The sequence below is a fragment of the Balaenoptera ricei genome, chromosome 14 (genome assembly GCF_028023285.1).
Source record: "Balaenoptera ricei isolate mBalRic1 chromosome 14, mBalRic1.hap2, whole genome shotgun sequence".
In the NCBI taxonomy this organism is placed as follows: Eukaryota; Metazoa; Chordata; class Mammalia; order Artiodactyla; family Balaenopteridae; genus Balaenoptera; species Balaenoptera ricei.
The window spans coordinates 412,018-432,535 of record NC_082652.1 but is presented as its reverse complement, the minus strand read 5'-3'; the positions used below and the strand labels follow the sequence as shown (position 1 = coordinate 432,535).

At 48.5% G+C, this 20,518-nt stretch overlaps 1 protein-coding gene across 5 annotated transcripts in view; it reads right to left on the bottom strand.

The window, feature by feature from the left end:
- Positions 1–17,427, bottom strand: part of GOLGA3 (golgin A3) — a 45,318-nt gene extending 27,891 nt beyond the window's left edge. For 2 of the 5 annotated variants that reach the window (XR_009497205.1, XM_059894021.1), the window contains exons 1-6: positions 17,130–17,427; positions 10,946–11,258; positions 8,583–8,825; positions 6,254–6,366; positions 1,243–1,901; positions 428–539 (exon numbers count right to left, since the gene is read on the bottom strand). Coding sequence is in view for 4 of the 5 variants with exons in the window: in XM_059894021.1 (XP_059750004.1) it covers positions 428–539; positions 1,243–1,901; positions 6,254–6,366; positions 8,583–8,825; positions 10,946–11,078 (1,260 nt within the window). In the remaining variant the exon portion in view is untranslated. Of the gene's footprint in view, positions 1–427; positions 540–1,242; positions 1,902–6,253; positions 6,367–8,582; positions 8,826–10,945; positions 11,259–11,450; positions 11,662–16,822; positions 17,026–17,129 lie in introns of those variants that run through there. The other 3 variants (XM_059894024.1, XM_059894023.1, XM_059894022.1) reach the window with 3 other exon arrangements.
- Between the last annotated feature and the right edge of the window lie 3,091 nt (positions 17,428–20,518).

The following is a 20,518-nucleotide window of genomic DNA, read 5'->3' as shown; positions in this document are numbered from 1 at the left end:
TTAAGGGATGGAAAATGATTCTTTAGGCATATGCTAACCAGACAAAGCAAAATTCATATCAGAAAAAGCAAAGAAGTACTAAAGGGGCAATTTCACCAGGCCAGAAAAAGGTGAAATCCACCCGAAAGATTTAACTGTCGTGGACTGTTAGGTCTCTGACAGCAGAGCTAGGAAGCCTCCCAGGCAGATCCTGACGGAGATACAGGGAGAAACCACACGGAGCGGGAAACCAGCACACCTCTTTCTGGGGCTGACAAATCAAGCAGACAAAAATGTACGGCTATAGAAGACGAGGCCGCTGTGCTGCTGCTGCTGCTGATAAAGCTTATTCCTAAAGACACATGTAAAGCTTTGTACGCACGAACAGGAACTGCACATTCTTCTCCAAGACATGGCACATCGATACATCCATCAAATCTCCATTTACCTGACTAGCCTCTAACGATAAAGCTTCCAGCTGTCCTTCGAGTCTCATTTTTTCTTTAAGAACCTGCAACATTTCATCATGAGTTTCAGCAACCGAGCTTTCCATGGACACGCTGGAGAATAAAGGCACAAAGGATCAGGCGGTGGGAAGACGACCGATCACTGTCTCTCCTCTACGCCATCCCTGCCTATCACTGTCTCTCCTCTACGCCATCCCTGCCGATCACTGTCTCTCCTCTACGCCATCCCTGCCGATCACTGTCTCTCCTCTACGCCATCCCTGCCGATCACTGTCTCTCCCCTACGCCATCCCTGCCGATCACTGTCTCTCCTCTACGCCATCCCTGCCGATCACTGTCTCTCCCCTACGCCATCCCTGCCGATCACTGTCTCTCCTCTACGCCATCCCTGCTGATCACTGTCTCTCCTTTACGCCATCCCTGTTCTCCTAATCCCACACCCCTCTGCTCCTCTCCCCCAGTTTTAAAAAAATAAGTAAAAAAGATTTAGGTAGCGAGCCAAAGCTCTTAGGACTGCTACCGATAAACACTCCCGCCCACGGCACGGCCTTTTCAGCCACCACCACATGGCCAGAACGTCCTCGTGGAGACGTGAGCCCCCGTCACATCTGTGCAGTTTCAGAGACAGGTCTACACAGATCTTGGAAGGCAGGCTATCTTAACACTGCAGGTGATTACTCATTCGACCCAATTCCACTTCTTACAAAGAGACAGAGTGCATATAAATGAAGCATTAAAGACCAATGGAGGGACTCTGAGAGGAAGGCAGCGCCTTGTGGGCCCCGGCGTCACCCACCTGCTGCAGATGCTGTCGGCCCGGCGCCGCGTCTCCCCGTTGACCTTCTGCCTCTGCTCTTGGCGCTCGGCGGCTGCGGCCTGGAGGACATCCGAGATGGAGGGGAGCTGGCCCAGGGCGCCGGCGGCGATCTCCTGGCTGCTGGCCCCATAGGGGGCCTGGCGCGCACCCCCCGTGTTCACCGGAAGGCCGGCCGTCCCTCGGGCGGAGACGCTGCTATAGCAGGAGCTGTCACTCTCGGTCCCGTCAGCCTCGGACACGTTGTCCCCCGTCAGGGACGCATCCTCCAGGCGGTCGTCGGCCTCGGGACACAGGCTGAGCTCAGACACCACTGACGTCCCGCTGCCTCGGTTCTGCTCCAGGGAGGCCCTGGCAGAGTCCGGAGCCGGAACGTTTCCACCAGAATTCCGAGCGTCTGAATCTTCAGTTCTGTAATCAGCCAGAGACCGAATTTTGCTTGATTTGAAACTTTTTTTCTCCTTAGGATGTGCCAGGAGCCCTAAGCTGCCCACCTTCGGCCCCCGAGGGACGCTGGTGCGCAGGAAGGAATATTCTTTGGTCATAGCCACGGCACTGGCCCTCGGTAAGGTTTCTGGGTTCAACATGAGTTCAGGATCAAGTGTGCTAAAAAGTCTCGTTTTAGTTACAGGTTGACTTGACTGAGAAGGAAAAGAAAGTACAAAAATTATGTTTAAAATTGACAAGCAGCATTCAGAAATTGCCATCCAGAAAGGCCGCGCCGATTACACAACAAGGGCTCCGGCCACGCGGCCGCGGCACAGGCCTCCCATGCTCTGTGACTCGCTGCCCCCTCGGGGCCCCGGGTGAGGGCCAAGCGCATGCCTGACTCTGACCCGACGGCGTTTCCAAACACCCACCAGAGCGAGTCCTTCCTCCGCACGCCTGCTTCACACAATTTTCCTGGCTATTCTCCCATGATAATTCTTTTTCATAAACCTTGAAATTTTTCTTCAAGTTAAGAAAAAAGTCCTGTTGAATTAGAACTACCTTAAATTTATAATTACTGAGGGGATAATGAGCCACTTCCCCCATTTATTCATATCTGTTTGCCTGACCCTCGACAGAGGAAGTTATGTAGTGTTTATCTAGAGTCTAAACCATTTTTGTTGTCATTTAAATTTAACACTTAGATATTTTATTATTTTGTTGATATTATAAATATTATCTTTTCCCACTAATTTCATAACTGGTCATACTAGAATAACTATTGATTTTTCATACTTGTATTTGAAACTGACAATTTCTAAACCCCAATTATTTTAATAATTTTATATTTTTATAAATTTATAATGATAGCAATTTTTCAGTTGATTCTCCAGCATTTTTCCAAGGTGTTACCAACACCTGTAAATAACAACATTTCTCCTATTTTTTCAATATTTATATCTCTTACTTCTTTTTCTCATATCATCATGTTAGCTAGAACTTCCCAAGTGGCCTTGAATGAGGCTGGAGATGAGGAAAGACACCATTCCTTGGCGCTGAATCAACATGACTTTCTCTTACAGATTAATACTCAGTTCTCTGTTATTCTACAAAGCTAGTGCAACCCCAAAGTGGCAAGGGACAAGGTGGGCGAGGAGCATCTCAAAATGATGCTGGGATACCAGAGGAAGGATAAATGAGCCAGAGCAGCAAGGAAGAGTTAGGGGCGTGGTGCGCTGGACATGCCGGGCCTCCCAGATGGTAACACACACTATAACGCTGCCATAATTAGATCCACTGAGAATGAGAAAAGCAGCAGGTGGGCTGACGACACAGAACACAGCCCAGGAACTGGTCCAAGCACAGGTGGGGTCTATAGATATTTAAGAAGCACCACAATAAGGCAGCATTCCAACCAGTAGGGAAAAGACAGACTATAAAATAAGCAATTTGAGATAACTGGCCAGCTGTCCACAAAGAGGCTCACTCCCACCTCTTGCCTCCATCCAAAACATTTCAAGTGGATTAGATTTACACAGAAAAAAACACAACTTTTAAATACTTTTTATACTATCTCTTACTTTTAGCATAAGAAGAAAACAGAAGTGAATTTACTTATATCCTTCAAACGGGGAGATCCTCTCACATATGACATGAACCCCAAAAGAAGTAACAGCAAAGACTGAAAGTTCTGACTGTAAACATTCAAATCTGATGTGCAGGGAATTCCCTGGCGGTCCAGTGGTTAAAACTGCGTTTCCGGGACTTCCCTGGGGGTCCAGTGGTTAAGACTCCGCGCTCCCAATGCAGGGGGCCCGGGTTCGATCCCTGGTCAGGGAACTAGGTCCTGCATGCTGAAACTCAGAGCCCACATGCCACAACTAAAGAGCCTGCGTTCGGCAACTAAAGATCCCGCATGCCACAACGAAGAGCCTGCACGCAGCAATGAAGACCCCATGTGCCGCAACTAAGACCTGGCACAGCCAAATAAAGAAACATTTTTTAAATTGAATTAAAAAAAAAGACTGTGCTTCCACTGCAGTGGGCACGGGTTCGATCCCTGGTCAGGGAACTAAGATCCTGCAAGCTGCGTGCCACAGCCAAAAACAAACAAACAAACAAACTGATGTGCAGCAAAAAGTATGCCAGAAAAGAAGTCACGGCAAACTAAGAAAAAATTATTTGCGAAAATACTAGAAGGGGATAACTTCCTCATATACAGTACCAACATAGCAAAAAGACAACCAACAGAAAAACGGACAAAGACTGACAAAGACACCCAAACAGCCAACACGCAAAGAGGCGCTTACTGTTAGGAAGTACTGGTTTTTTTACACCTATCAGAGAATAAAGATTCAATTTTCATTATTTCTAACGCTGCCAAGGATCTTACAGACTGCTACCCGGAATGTAAACCAGTCCATCCTATGTGGAGGGCAATACATATCAACTTACAAATACATAAAACCTTTTACTCAATAATATGACAGTTAAGGATTTACCCACAAAAGTATACCAAGACACAAAACGTTCCCTGCAGCACTGTTTGCAATTTCAAAAAATTAGAACCCACCTAAATGTCAATCACTATGGGTTGGTGAATGCAATGCTGGTACATACCCATGGTCACAAAGGACGAGGACGACCTCGACTGTGCTGCTGGAGAAGGAGCTGAGGACAGGGGAGTGAGAACGGTCGCGTGAGGGGCAGCGCACAGAGGGCGCTCCCCTGCATGACACTGACCGCCACCTCTGCGTGAAGGCACACGCGTGGAGATGCTCTCCAACAGGGGAGGACTTTCACTCCTCATCTCTACCATTTAAGTATGAGGTTCGAACTACATTCCTAAACAAGTATCTTTATACTCCTAGTTTAATTGTTTCTGCTTGCCTGTTTTGTATTTTTTGAATCGAGAATTCTGAGTTTTATCAAATACCTTTTCAGCACCTACTGAGATGGTCATAAGTCTTGCCACATGGAATGACCATTATGTTGAGTTCTATCAGCAGATTCTCCCACTTTGAACTAACCTGTACTCTTAAAGAAAACCTCACTCGGTTTATGCTACTCCATGAACCGACAGGCCATGCTGATGGGTCACAAGCACAGCAGCGGGGAGCACGGCTCTGCGCTCAGATAGGCAGGTTCAAATCCCAGCTCAGGCGGGGGCACTGGTGGTCACTTCAGCTCTGAGCTCCCCTGGGTCATGGGGAGGACCCACCCAGGTGCCGATCTGCATGAGGACGGCACCTGCCAGGCTGCACTCTCCTCGGCCGGCCCTGCCCCGAGGGTCTCCAGAGCAGGGGACAGGTGGGGGCCAAAGTAGCCGGCATCTTGCTGCCTGCCTTGCTTAGTGCGGCATGGGGCGGGGGACGGGGGGTGACCAAGCAAGCGGGCCTATCAGGTTGGTCAGACCAGTGTGTGATGAGTCCAGCAGCCGGACAGAAGTTATCTTACTGAGGCTAAGGTTTTATACACATATATGCATACATATAATTTGTAAAGATGGGAAATGATGTGAAACTTCACACTGAACTACTGACACATTAATTGCCTAACGTTGGATGACCCAGGCAGAGCTTGGACTTGCGGTGCAAACCCCTGGGAGGCAAGCTGTGGACAAGCTCGGCACACAGACACTGTCTGGTCTGTATCTTGGCTCTGCTACTTTACCGCAAGTTCCTTACCTGTCCGAGCCTCACTGTAACGTCCGTGGGGAATTTAACACAGTACCTAGCACGCATAATTACTACTGACTACTGACTATCCCTGTAACGTTTGCTGGCAGGCCGTCTGGAGGGATCCCGAGAAGCCCCTGCCCGGGTGGGAGCCTCTGTCAGTTCAGAGCCTGGTGCTGTCCCTTCCAGCTCGTTTACACTGGCTTCAGAGCCCTGACGCTCCAAAAGCCAAGGTTCTCTCTTGGGAACACAAATGGCCAACCTTGATGAGGACCTGTCACTACTAAATCAATCCCCAAAAGCGTTTTTTAAAAGTTTGTTTAGTTTTAAATTCCTTTAATTTGAAATTTTTCAAGTCCACAGAAAACTTGGACGAAGAGTGAAATGAACCTTCATACCCCCCTTTCTTAGAGTCACTCGATGTGATTAAAAAGACTGCTTTCACTGGCATCCTAACGAGAGTTTCATACCTGAACAAAACTGATTTTAGCAAAGCATATGGACATACTTATCATATGTGTGGGACGTGGCACATATTCTAACACTGTACAGCAAAGTTCAGTAGAAACTGTGCCACTTATGCAGTAAACAAGCCAAACCCAGGACTGGCCACTCAAGCACAGACAGCAGTTCTGCCCAAGTATTTGTTGCCCCTGCTTTTCTAAAGGCAGCTTTAGGGGGAAGAAGGACCAGACGGGGTGGGAACCGGAGCCTGCGCAATCTCCCAAAGGGTGGGAACTACATGACAAAAATGATCTTTGCAGAGAAGCACAGAAGCCCACCCCCCCAGAGAGGAATAAACAGCAGATCCTAGAATTATGTCTGACGAATTGCTGTTTTTCACACGTGACGCTTTCCACTAGCTTGTTCAAGAGAGGGAGACTCACTCTTTCCTGCTGGCGCTTCACCCTGTACTGCTGGAGCTGCTCTTCCAGCCGTTTCCGAGCCTGAAGCCGGACCTGCTCCTCCTTCTCCAGGGGCAGTGAAGCCTCTGTTGAGCCTGAGGTGGGGAAATGGCCATTTAGAAACTCACAACGCACCAGGGCACAGAGGACCAAGCAGAACAGCAGCTTGGCTGTTTTGCGTTTTATTACCGATACGATTTAGCTCTGAACGACACACGGCTGTCTAGTTTGAAAGGAGTGTTTGCAGATGGAGAGAAAACTGCGAGCCTCGGACACTGACCACAGAGAGGACCCACCTGGTGGCAGACACACTGGCCAAGCACAGGGGCCGTGCTCATGCCACGAGTGCATCGCCCCCTATGGGCACCCGGCTGGTAAAACAGGACACGGGCAACCTGTGCCTTTTAGTAACAAAAGAACTGAACTTGAAGCTGATGCCAGTGTGAGTGTTCTGAGGTTCTCACCAAGCTCTAAGTCCGCTCCCTGACGTTACAGAGGAACGTGAGAAGCAATCCTGACGGGACGACAGCCGCTCAACTCGCCTTCTCCACGCAGTTATGTCTGGGCCGCTCACCTCAGTTTCCTGCCTGAGGCGGCTCCAGTCCAGGGTCTCTGCTCAAGGACAGGAGGGGAACTATTCTGACAACTTTCTGGCTAATAACAAAATTTTAAATATCTAAAATCCAAACCTTTCACTTTGGGTAAGAAAAGGGCTGAACAGCGAGTGAAAGGGAGGAGAGCCCCAGGTCTCCCCAGGGGGGTCAGACAGCAGGCTGACGGGAGCAGAGAAATGCCGCAACTGAGTCCCTTCACGGGCGGCAGCATCTTCGAATGTGGATCCCAGGAGGTGAGTAGCTGCTGCTGAATTGCACTAGGAATTCAGCAGTGTTGTCACTAACTGTGCACTCGTCACTCAAGAGGCCTCTCATACTTCTCACAACGCTGAGGGGTCCAGACAGCAGAGACCTAGGAGCTGTGGCCTCAGGCAGGGAACCCAAATCAGCAAGCGCAGCACCAGAGACATGGCCTTGGGGCTGGGCTGGGGGCAGGCGAGCCGGGTGGGTACCTTGGGCCAGAGCTAACATACCCCTCAGGTCAGGACCCAGGATTTCACACGACATCTTGGCTGACGTACTAACAGTTAGTTTACAGAGATGTTTAAAGTACGCTGTGGCCCTAACAAAACAATGCCTGTGAAGAACCCTCTAGTAACCAGGGAAGTGGGAGCTGCAAATGCAAGTATCAAGGCAACATCACAGCACACCCATCAGACTGGTAAAGACTCAGAGGAAACAGCCCCTGTGTCCTCTCACAGGGCGTCAGCGCCCTGGCAATGTGACCACACATGATGGAGATAAACACAGCTGTTGCTTCTGACCAAGAATTCTGCTTCTAGGGTGGAGCCCACAGAAACGAAAGCACCAAGGCTGCAAACACGCATGGGGAGATGCTCACTGCAGTACTGGTCACGTGGCTCTTACCGGCCACACGCGGGGCTCCCACCAGCCTTAAGAGAATGGATATGGAGTTGCATCAGCGGATCAGCTGATGTGGGGCAATCTCCATGTGATAAAGCTAGGTGAGGAAAGCACACAGTCATGTGAGGGACATAACCCCATTTTAAAAAACAATGACCCCCAAACCTGGCGGTTTTCAGAGGCCTATAAAGGACTATGTGAGAATGTGGCTGACCTGGAGGGGAGGGGAGGGGAGGGAGGGGAGGGGGAGGGGAGGGGAGGGGAGGGGAGGGGAGGGGGGGGAGGGGAGGGGGAGGGGAGGGGAGGGGAGAGGAAGGGAGGAGGTATTGAAAGGAAGACAAGGCTTAAAAACAGCACGTGTGAAGTGATCCCATTAAGTAAAATCACACAAGTCTGTGTATGAAAACCTACATGTTAGAAAAAGGCCTGGAGGTTTCTAGGGCTCAGAGGCTGCCAGTTTGCAACTTGTTCACCCCTGAATCCCCAGGGATTGCACAAGATAAACACTGATTAAAGTAACTCATAAAAGAAAGCCTTCAAAGTGTAACTGTCAAGATCAAAACCCCACTGGCTGCTTGCTCACCATCCAGGGTGACAAAAGACACGCACGCACAGGCCCTTTAAACTTGGGCCTCAAGTCCAAGTCACCATCAAGCCATAATGAAGTGTATCTTCTCTCTGAAATGGAGCTAATTGTTAAATGTATTACCCACCACAGTGATAAAACAGCAAATGGCACGGGGGTGCAGGGCCTGTGCCTCTGCAGGATGGTGGGTGACAAGGGCCCCGGGGTGGGGGGAGAGGGGGGAAGAGCCCAGCGGGCAGATGCTTACACAGTTGCGTTTCTTGCATAGGAAGACTGAGTCTGAGGGACTGCAAAGCTTCTTTTCTAACACTGCCCTCAGCACTAGTCCCCTGAGACTTCCTTAGGTTGTCATGGAAATCAGCCACACCTGGAGAGGCTTCAGGACCCACTGACAGCGGAGGGTCTGGGAACTGTGGCGCCGGCCCATTCGGACAGGTGGCCCCTTGGCTTCCTCCTTCATCTGAAGCTCTGTTTACCTCGACACCGGCACCTGGAAAAGAGGGTGTGCTGGGCCATCACGGTTTTAACAACTCAAGCAGGACAAGAGGGGATCTAGATACGTGAGCAATCTCCACATGCCATGGATCTGTTCACTCTGAGAGGACAGCAGGATCGTCCCCTCCTGTGGGCGGTGAGGTGGGACCAGTCACTCGACCTCGCAGAGCCTGACACACTCACTGCAGGACGCCCTCCTCACCCTCCGCGCTACGGCTGTGGAATTTAAGGAGTAATGTTTCCTTTTCATTTAAACAAGACCAATGAGAAATCTTACGAAAGTCTGTTTTTTAAAATATAGCAAAAAAACCCTACACATGCTTAAAACATAGCTGACGATGTTTCTTAACAGGCGTTGTTACCAGCAGTGCTAACCCGTGTCACAGCCTCACGTTTTCAACGGGCTGATTCCAAACGAGAAATCAAAGGCAGAGTCAGAATAGCTGCTGAGGACGATTATGGCACAGCTGAGCACAGAACCCAAGGGTCTGTGCTTATGGCTGACAAACACCTGACGGATACAAAGCCAAGTTGACCAGTGGTGACTACACACGGCCACCAAGCTCACTCTCCTCCACTAACACTGTTACGAGTAGACTTGTTTATGCTCTAACTGAAACCTATTTCTGTGCCAAAAGGAAACTAGAAAGAAAGCACTCTCCCCCTGAAAGACCAGCCAGTTGGCAGCCAAAGAGCCAGGGAGCCGTGTGGAGGGGCTTCCAGGCAGGTGCCAGGGCCCCAGCACTGCAATGCCCCGGCCTCGCACAGGGTCAGCATCACTTGGCTCTCATGACGTACCCAGTATGCAGCCAGGAAGTTCCCTCTGTGCCCAGGCAAATTTAAAATGGGTTTCTGTCACTTGAAACGTGACTCCCAACTAATATAGCTACTTACTGTCAGGCCTCTCTGAAAGGAAAACCAGAATACAAACGGGGCGCCCCAGACACAAAGCAGAGCGGGGAGACCCCACCACCAACCTGCACAACCATCTGTTGTTCTACACAAACAGCCCTTCAGCCTCCTGCTGGGGTCGGGGGAGGAATCCTGCATCTCAGATCCACGTTAATCGGGTCAGTTCTGCTTTCTGACAGGCTTACTTACGGATCTAGGAGAGTCTCTAAACCTTGCTGTTTACATAACAAAGTCATTTTGTGAGCATCATATTACACTTTAAAAAAAAACCTAAAAGTAAGAAGGCCCAATAAATAATAAGACTTGATTGTTTCCAAACACAAGCCTAATTATGGATAAACAAATAACGATGACGACACACACACGGCCGGCACCACTTCCCGGGCGCTTCCCAAGTGCCTTCATTTCACATGGGCCCTCACGACCACCCCGAGATGCAGGTACCATTCATCTTTCCGTTTTCTCAAGAGGAGAGTGAGACTGAGATAAATCAAGGATCTTGCTTGAGGGCTCCTTGCTGTTAGTGGCAGACCTAGGAGCCGTCCCACTGTAGAGCTCTTGGTCTTGGGCCGAGCCGCACTGGCCTCACCTGGCGTTGAAGGAGCAGTAACCAGCAAAGCCATTTTAGGTGCTTGAGCACTGTTTTACAAGAACAGGAATGCAGTTTCGGCTAGTAAGTCAGTACATACACATGTTAATGATTTTCAAGCACACACTGACCAGGAAGGGGCATGGAATGGAGTGGGTAATTCACCCTGTACTTCCAATGCACAAATAACCCATTAGCTAACATGCAAATGTGACCCAATCATCCTCAGATCACTAGTGGACCATTTCTGGATCCCAGTTAGTAAAATTCTGGCAACCAACCGAAAAGGTAGCATGTTAGGCAGGGCACAATGATGTGTCAGTGAAGACCTACAGAGCCTTCACGGTAACCATGCTGCTCTGTCCTGCTGGAGCAGAAAGCGCCACAAAGTTCCCGTTCTATTTAACATGCGTGGTGCTTGAATCAAAGTTGGCATCAACTAAAAAGCAAAACCAAACCAAACCCTCATCTGATTACTAAAAACACACTCTGAATGAATTAAAAAGTTCATTACGGTCTTAGACACCACAGGCTTCCTCCAAAATGCAAGCTGACCCACGTTCTCCTGTTTGAAGGCAGAAAGTCAGCAGCACACAGAGTAACTGGTGACTTACACTGGGCTTCATCCCACTGGTCCAGTGACGTCAGGGAGCCAGTGGGCTTTGGGGGGGTCTCGGGGCGAGCCGAGATCCCACTGCCAGGTCTGTCCTCCAACAGGCCTTCCTGTACGGCCACTGCACCGTCCATGGCTACGGCGACACGGGCTGGGCTGACACTCGGGGGCTGCAAGTGAACCGCGAGTGAGTTTGGTTTCTGCCATCAGCAACGGCCAAGAGCTCCCGGGAGGGACCGCACTGGGTTTGCCATTTTCGGAAGATCTAAAGTCTCACAAATGGCCTGAAATCAAACCAAGTAATATCATGATACCTGACAAGAGAAAAAAGAGAAAAAAGGTATTATGAAACTTCATTTGTCAGACTTGAAGTGACAATTCCAAGACTAACATTTGGTTCCCAATTTGCATCTGTATAACAAATATAGATTTATTCATTCAACAAATAATCCTTGAGCACCTACAACATCCTAGATTTTGAGGATAAAATGATGAACCAGCCCCACCTGGGCCCATCCCCGCAGGGCGCCTGCACTGGTGCCGGCTAAAGACCGTCCCGCCAGGGTGAGAAGCTCCACAATCGGCGCTAGAATCGGCAGAGGTGGCCACGGAGCTGGGGGTGGACCTTGGGTGACTGAGGAGCTGAGTCTGTATTTATTTAAATTTAACTAATTTGTGTGTAAATAGCCACATGTGGCCAGTGGCTTCTGTACTGGACACACAGGCCCAAGAGCTCACAGGGCTCAAAGGACAAGCTCCTGCCCCAGGAGACCTGGCATGTCAGCGCCCAAGCCACAGCTCAGATCCAGAGGGCAACGTGGAAGACGTGATGGCGTGGGACATGGTAAACCGGACACTGTTGGAGGAAAGCACAGGGGGCGAGGACACAGGGAAGTAGCCGTCCCGGGATGGGGGCAGAGACAGCATGTCACAGCAGGTAACCAATGCATCCTTCATTTCTCGCAGGATCTGTTATCTTTCAGCCCATCCTGCCAGGCTGAGTTTAAGGTAGCAAAACTTTGCCCGAAGTCTGGCAACTGGTTATCACTTTTGAAGTGTAATGAGGATACTATCGCGGGTTTCAGGACAAAAATTTACATGACTTTCCTCCCCAGCTTACAAACCCCACATAGACGTTTCTGAAGAGCCTACGCAGGAGCTGCCTCTCACTGGACAGGCACGTGCACCTGCTTCTCCACGGTCCTCTGTCACCCTGTCACCCACGAACACACACCCTGTGGCTGGCACAACCTGGCCTACCCCGTGGTGAGGCCCAGCGACGGGAACCCGGTGGTGTTTGGCCCGCAGCTCCAATCATCCACACGTTCCCCTCTGCAACCTGGCGCCCGACAGGCCAGCGATACCATGGATCAATAACAGTGCTGTTACGAATACAAAGAGGCTATGTCTACTTTTTTTTTGTGGCCACGCCTCTCGGCTTGCAGGATCTTAGTTCCTAGGTCCTCGGCAGTGAAGGTGCAGAGTCCTAACCGCTGGACCAGCAGGGGATTCCCTATGTCTACTATTAAGCGTAGAGCTAGTACTAAGGGTTTGTACTTGAAAGGACCACGGATAGAAATGTGTGAAAACATGGGTAACTGTTGCCAATGCCCTTCTCTCCTTGACCCCAGGCAAATCCCCATGGACCCTTCCATGTCTACCATCAGGCACTGCTCTCAAGTCCCTCCTGGGCCTCAGGGAAAGCACATGGCCCACTCGCTTCTGCCATCATGATACCCCCTGCAAGCATATCACACCGCGGTGTGTGTGCGCCTATCTCTTCCATCACGCTGTAAGATCCTGGATGCAGAAATCACCACTCCAAGTCTGCCCCTACCCCCTGGCACATCCCCTACACAGAGCAGTGCTCAGCGCAGGCTACCGACTTAAATCTCTGCCTCACCAAGTTCCACCCCTTAACAACCAAGCTAGTGGTTCCAAAACAAAACGATAGCAGTATTTGCATCCTTGGGCATCCACAACGCCTTGTCAAATACAGAATAAGTCTGTTTCTACTAAACGCAGTTGGGAGCCGCAGTTCTAGTGAGGGCAAAGAACATCCGGGGAGGTATAAACTGGGAGAGCTGCATGTAAATGGCCACAGGCCAGGTAAGCAGTGTCAGTGAGCCGGAAGAGCGGGCCAGCCAGCGGGACGGGACTTACCTACAAAAGACAGAACATGGGCTTCCCTGGTGGCGCAGTGGTTGAGAATCTGCCTGCTAATGCAGGGGACACAGGTTCGAGCCCTGGTCTGGGAAGATCCCACATGCCGCGGGGCAACTGGGCCCGTGAGCCACAACTACTGAGCCTGCGCGTCTGGAGCCTGTGCCCCACAACGGGAGGGGCCGCGATAGTGAAAGGCCCGCGCACCGCGATGAAGAGTGGCCCCCACTTGCCGCAACTAGAGAAAGCCCTCGCACGAAACGAAGACCCAACACGGCCAAAAATAAACAAATAAATTAAATAAATAAAAGTAGCTATTAATAAAAAAAAAAATTAAAAAAAAAAAAAAAAAAAAGACAGAACATGCCAACCAAAAAAGGGAGGGCAGAGGGGCAGCCAAGGAGCCACAGAGAATGCGCCACCGAGGCAAGCAGTGACGACACCTGACCCTGACACCGTGCAGGAAAGAGGAACACGGCCGAGATGCTCACGTCCACTGCGGAAGGCACGCCGAAGACAAATGCATCGGGCCGTCTGAGCCCAGTGCCGACGCACACTCCACTCACTGGCTTCCCTTTATTTGGATTTCTTACTAAACAAGAAGCCTTCTGATTCCCAAGGAGCCCTAGCCCCTCCAGAGATGGATGGTGCAGCCCCCGAGAGTTCGAGACCCTGTGACTGTGACTTGTTCTGGTAACTTAGGAAGGTGGCTCCTGTTCACACGCAGCTCTTCCTGAAGCCAAACAAGAGACGAATTCACAGACCACCAGCAACAGCCTCTGGTGAAGGGACACTTCTCTCTGTCCATAATACCCTGGCATTCTCCGTGTATCCTCAGCCTCCTGCGAATTTTACTTAGCATGATTCAGTTGTCCAGGGCCTCATTATCTCAGACTGCTGACAAAAGCAGGGCAAGGAGGGTCAGACAGCTGGGAGCACATCACAAGGAAGCTGTTCTTAGTAACATGCACTCCATTCTGTGATTAAAAAGCAGAGATCAGCCTAATCACAGTACTGTTTTTGACCACGTGCATTCTGCTGTTTCCCGGAGGGAAGAGATGAGGCAAACTGTCACTTAGAACTTCGCAAAGTGCGTGTAACTCTAGGTCCACCACTGTCTGACATCAAGAGACTTCAGATCGAGAAACTACCATCTCAGGCACCTATGTGACTTCCAGCTTCCCCCAGACAGCAGATTACATGGATTTGGTATATGCACATTAACAGCTCCATCTACCCCATCTTCTTTAAGATGTTCCTATCGGCAATTAGAAACTACAGCGCATGGGAATTCCCTGGTGGTCCAGTGGTTAGGACTCTGGACCACCAGCACATGCACTGCCGATGGCGTGGCTTCGATCCCTGGTCGGGGAACTAAGATCCTGCAAGCCACCTGGGGCAGCCAAAAAGAAAAGAAAAGAAAAGAAAAGAAAAACAACAGAGCATGGCCAAAGTGAAAACCCGGAAAGCCTAATGTCACCATATAGCAGTGTAATGTAAAGGACAGACTCAGGTATCAGACATCTTGGCTGCAGGTCCTGACTCCCCGACCCTCACCTGTGAGATCAAGGGCAGATTTCTTAACCACTCTTAGCTGACGATCTCATCAGTAAGATGATGAGAAAAAGAATAAAAAACCTGTGCCAGGATTAACTGCACACATCCCATGAGCTCAATAAATAGCAGCTATTATTATTAGTGTTATTTTCCCTTCAACTGCTGCTTGTCAAAATCAATAGGTAAAAGCCAACTGAAGATATTCTCATTCAAGAAAGTATACAAGGTATGGTACACACACACACACACACACACACACACGCCAGAATATTACTCAGCCATAAAAACAGAACAAAATTTTGCCACTTGTGACAACATGGATAGACCTGGAAGGCATTATGCTTAGTGAAATAAATCAGACAGAGAAAGATAAATACTGTTATGTTATCACTATGGAATCTAAAAAGAAAGCAAATGAACAAATATAACAAAACAGAAACAGACTCACAGATAGAGAGAACAAACTAGTGGTTACCAGAGAGGCGAAGGGAAGGGGGAGGGGCAAAGTAGGTGAAGGGGATTAAGAGGTACAAACTACAAGGTATAAAATAAATAAGTTACAAGGATGCAATGAACAGCACAAAGAATATAGCCAATATTTTATAATAACTTTGTATGGAGTCTAATTTATAAAAACATCAGGGACTTCCCTGGCAGTCCAGTAATTAAGACTCTGTGCTCCCACTGCAGGGGGCATGGGTTCGATCCCTGGTTGGGGAATTAGGATCCCGCATGCTGCACGGCATGGCCAAAAAAAACACACAAAAAAACCCCATCTGGGCTTCCCTGGTGGCGCAGTGGTTGAGACTCTGCCTGCCGATGCAGGGGACACGGGTTCGAGCCCTGGTCTGGGAGGATCCCACATGCCGCGGAGCAGCTAGGCCCGTGAGCCACAATTGCTGAGCCTGCGCGTCTGGAGCCTGTGCTCCGCAACAAGAGAGGCCGCGATGGCGAGAGGCCCACGCACCGCGATGAAGAGTGGCCCCCGCTTGCCGCAGCTGGAGAAGGCCCTCACACAGAAACGGAGACCCAACACAGCCATAAAAATAAATAAAAAATAAATAAATTTAAAAAAAAAGAATTGTCATGACTGAATGTTTGTATCCCCCAAATTTATATGTTAAAAAAAAAACAAAACCCCATCAAATTACTATGTTATACTCCTGAAACTAACATAATATTGTAAGTTTAGTTAAATTAAAAAATTATACTGCTGCTTAAGGCAACTGGCTAAAAAAAAAAAAAGTTACTTTTGAATCTGAGTCATGTCAGATGATTTTTATTTCCTTTTCTTGCCATTCAAGGTCCACTGGAACTGAAGGCTATAACTCCAATAAAAAGTTATATTTGCAATATTTAAGGGACAATTTAAAATGTAAAAAAAAGAAAAATCCACGAGTCACCTGTAAATGGCTTACAACGCCCCAGGTTTTCAATCACACTGACAATCAAATCTAAGCCTCTCACCACGAACTAGGAAGCTGCATAGCATCTGACCCCTCCCGACACTGCATCCTTGTTCCCTATCATTTTCTTCCTTTTTCATTACATACGTGCCATACTTCTCTGCCTCAAAACACCAAACCTCCTCCTCCCTCAGGGTCACCACACTTGCTGTTCATTCTGCCCGAAACACTCTTATCCCACAGTTTTGCATGGCTAGTTTCTTGTCACAGAGGCCTTGGCTCAAAAGTCACCTCCGCCGACGGGCGCTCCTACAGACCCACCCTAAGCAACGCCCAATACTCTCTCAGCAATGACCTCACTTTATCCTCCGCATCCCTCCACGACGGCGTGAGCTCAGTGAAGGCAGGGACCCTGACACGACTTCGGTTCTGGATCCCAGCACCTACAATGAACAGTGCCGCTCACACGACCGACACTCAACAAACAGTTGCTGAATGAAGGCCGAGCTGTTCACCTGCACCCCCTGCAGGCTAGTGACTACGCCTGACCCCACTGCCTCTGGAAGGTATCACTGCACCAGTGAAACGCCTCTAAGCACCCCAGAATCGAGATGGAATCGAGGTGGACTGAGAGGCTGAGAGCACACGGGCTCTTTAAACCAGGCTTCACACTAACCACCCGACACCATGTCACGCATGTCATCTTGACAGAAGTTCTGCAAAAGAACAAGACCAACGGCAGTTGTGGGCACCTCTGAACAGATCACTCCCCGGCACGGGTAGACAGCGCTCCGGAAGGGCTCGAATGTATGTATATTTATGAAGCCAGTTCCCTAACAGCTGCACAGGCCGGCTTCCAGGCCCGGAGGCTACCAACGGTGAGGAGCCGGACTAGCGCGGGGCGTTGTCGCTCTAGGCGGAGCCGCGGCCGGCCCTCCGCGTCCGCCCCGGCCCCGCCGCCCTTCGCCCGGCCCCCACCCCGACCGCGCCGCGGTTCCCTAGCTCCCCGCGCCCTCCCCGGCCGGAGCCCCTGCTCAGGCGCCACCCCGCGACCCTCACCCCGGCGCTGAGGAAGCCGCGGCGAACGCCCCGCCCTGCCGCTCAGGCGGAGACGTGGCCCCGCGCGGGGCGGAGCTCGGCGAGGCGACGGAGTCCGGCCCCCTGGAAACAGCCAGTGCGCGCAGTCTCCGTTCCGGAAGAGAGAAGGTCCTCTTCTGCTAGCCAGCAGCCGCCCTCGGGCCGGGACTGCCCCAGCTGCAGTGTCGAGATCGAGCCCACTCACAACTGGCCCGAGGCGGATTTGAAAAAGTGAGTTTGGGGCTCTTCCCCTTGTCAGAAACGCAGCTCCCGGACTTACCGGACCACTCTAACAGGAAGCCGGGCAATTGAGCTTCCGGCGGAAGTGGCGTGCCTAAGCTCCGGTCCCCGCCCCCGCCCCCGCCCCGCCCCAGCTGTCAGTGTATGGGCGTCCTGGCCCCGCCCCTACCGTGTTGGGGGCGTGGCTAGTAAGCTCCTGGGAGCCGGGGCTGGGTCCGTGTGGCTCGGAGGTGGTGGCGCTGGACGCTGGCCTTGGCCCCTGAGCACCTAACCTTCTACCGCGCTAGTCCTTACTTGTCTTTCAGGTACAAATGCAAAAGTGACTCCTGCCTTGGAGCCGTAGCAATGTTTATTTATATATGTGTGTGTATATATGTATTTTTTTTTTCAATCTTTAGAAAGAAAGTTGTTGGCATAGGGCATGAGGTTTAGGTGAAGGTATTTTTCTTTCTTTTTTGTCTACTGGTATCAAATTGTTCCAGCACTGTTTATTGAAAAGTCTATTCTTCCTCCATTAACTTGCTTTTGTACATTTGTCAAGTCAGTTGGCTGCTTGTTGGCTGTTTCTGGGTTCTCTGCACCGTTCCGTTGAGCACCATGCCTATCCCTCTGCCAACAGCAGTCTTCACCGCGGTAGCTTTACAGCAAGCCATAAACCGGGTTAGATGATTCCTCCCACTTTACTCTTTTTCATGACTGTTCTAACTATTCTGGGGTCCATGTCCTTCCAGATAAATTTTAGAATAAACTTATCTGTGTCCACAAATATCCGTTGTGGGATTTTGATAGGAATTGCATTAAAACTATAAATCAATTTGGGGAAAATTGGCATCTTTACTATGTTGAGTCTTTCAATCCGTGAACATGATATGTCTCTCCATTTATTTAGATCTTTGATTTCTTTCATCAGCATTTTGTAATTTTCAGCTTACAGATTCTGTACATGTTCTGTTAAAGTTTATACCTAAGTATTTCATTTTCTTTGGAGTGACTGTAAATGATATTGTGTTTTAAATTTTGGTTTCCACATGTTCATTGTCAGTATATGGAAATGTGATCGAATTCTGTGTGTTGATCTTGTATCCTGAGACCTTGCTGAACTCATTTATTAGTTCTAGGAGATTTTTGGTTGTAAATTCCTTGGAATTTTCTGCATAGCTTATCATGTCATCTGCAAATGCAAAATTTAACTCAAAATGATCATGGACTTAAGTGTAAAAATGTGTGAAACTATAAAACTTTTACAAAAAAAAATAGGAGAAAATTTTCAGGACTGAGGGCTTGGTGAAGAGTTCTTAGACATGACATCAAAAGCACAATCCACAAAAGAAAGAGATCAATAAATTGGCCTTAATCAAAGTTAAACATTTTCATTTTGAGAAAGACTCTATTAAGAGGATGAAAAGACAAGCCACAGACTGCAAGAAAATATTTACAAACTACATGAAGGACTGGTACCTTAAATATTTTAAGAACTCTCAAAACGTAAAATTAAAAAAAATACGGTTAGAATATAAGCAAATATATGAAGAGATGTTTCACCAAAAAGGATATATGGATGGCAAATAAGCTTGCTTGTGAAAGATGTTCAACATCACTAGCTGTTACAGAAATGCAAATTAAGATCACCTTGATATATTACTTCACACCTATCAGAGCAGCCAAAATAAAATAGCAGCAATACCAAATGCTGGCAATGATTTGGAGAAACTAGATCTCTTATCTATGTTGCTGATGGGAATGTACAGTGGTACAGCCACTCTGGAATATAGCTTGGCAATTTCTCTAAAAATTAAACATATACTTAATTATATGACCCAGCAACTGCACTCTTGGGTATTTATCTCAGAGAAATGAAACTTAGGTCCACACAAAAGCCTGTACACTATTGTTCGTAGTAGCTTTATTTACAATAGCTCGAAACTGCAAACAACCAATGTTCAACCAATCCTACAATGGATAAATGGTTAAACAAACCATGGTACATCCACACCATGAGTTCTACTCAGCATTAAAAAGGAACTAGTGATACTTGCAACAACTTGGATGAATCTCATCAGCATTATGCTGAGGGAGGAAACCAACCTCCAAAGGACTATACTGTATGATAGGATTTCACATATATAACATTCACAAAATAACAAAGTCATAGAGATGGAAAACAGATTAGTGGTTGCCAAGGAATAGTGTGGGTGAGTGGGACTAAAACGGGCAGGACGAAGGAGGTCCTTGTGGTGATGAAGCAGTTCTGCACCTTAATTGCAGTGGTGGATCCATGAATCTGCACATGGGATAAAATGACAGAGAGCTGAGCACATGCTCTGGACCAGTGTCAGTTTCCTGGTTTTGATGTTGTACCACAGCCGTATGGGATGCAACCAGTGGGGCACACTGAGGAAATAATTAAATTAGCAAGTGAAGTGTGACAAACACTAAATTTAAATACAAACAGAAACAAAGGAGCCTAATTATATATTAAATTGATGGCATATCCATGCAGAAAAAAAACTAATCTCAGTAAATTTTTAAAGTTTTATTAAGTTATTATTTACATACAATATAATTAACTCATTTTATGTGTACTATTCAATGATTTTTAAAGTAAATTCAGTTACACTTACTAAATTTTAGTAAATAAAACTGGATTCACTACATTTAGTAAGTAAAACTGGATTTAGTACAGAGTGTTTCAGGACATTCTGATAAGCCCTGAAGGATCCTTCTTGCCCATGTACATGCAGTCACTGCCCATTACCCTTCTCCCAGCCCCTGACAACCACTAATCTACTTTCTGTTTCTATGGATTGGCCTATCCTGGACATACCATATAAAAAGAATCACACACTATGCAGCCTTTTGTGACTGCCTTCTCTTTTAATTAGCATGTTTTGAGATTCATCCATATTTTATCATGTATCAGAACTTTGTTCCTTTGAGGGCTGTGTAATATTCCACTGTCTGGATATACCCCATTTTATGATCCATTAATCTGTGGATGGACACATTCCAGTGCCTCAAATGTGCTGCTCAGTGTTCTTGGTGGGGGTGTTAGATGAGGGACACAGGAGACACAAGATCCCTGCTCCGGTCCAGCTTCCTTTTTGCGGGGAAGACCAGACCTTCAGAGTGAT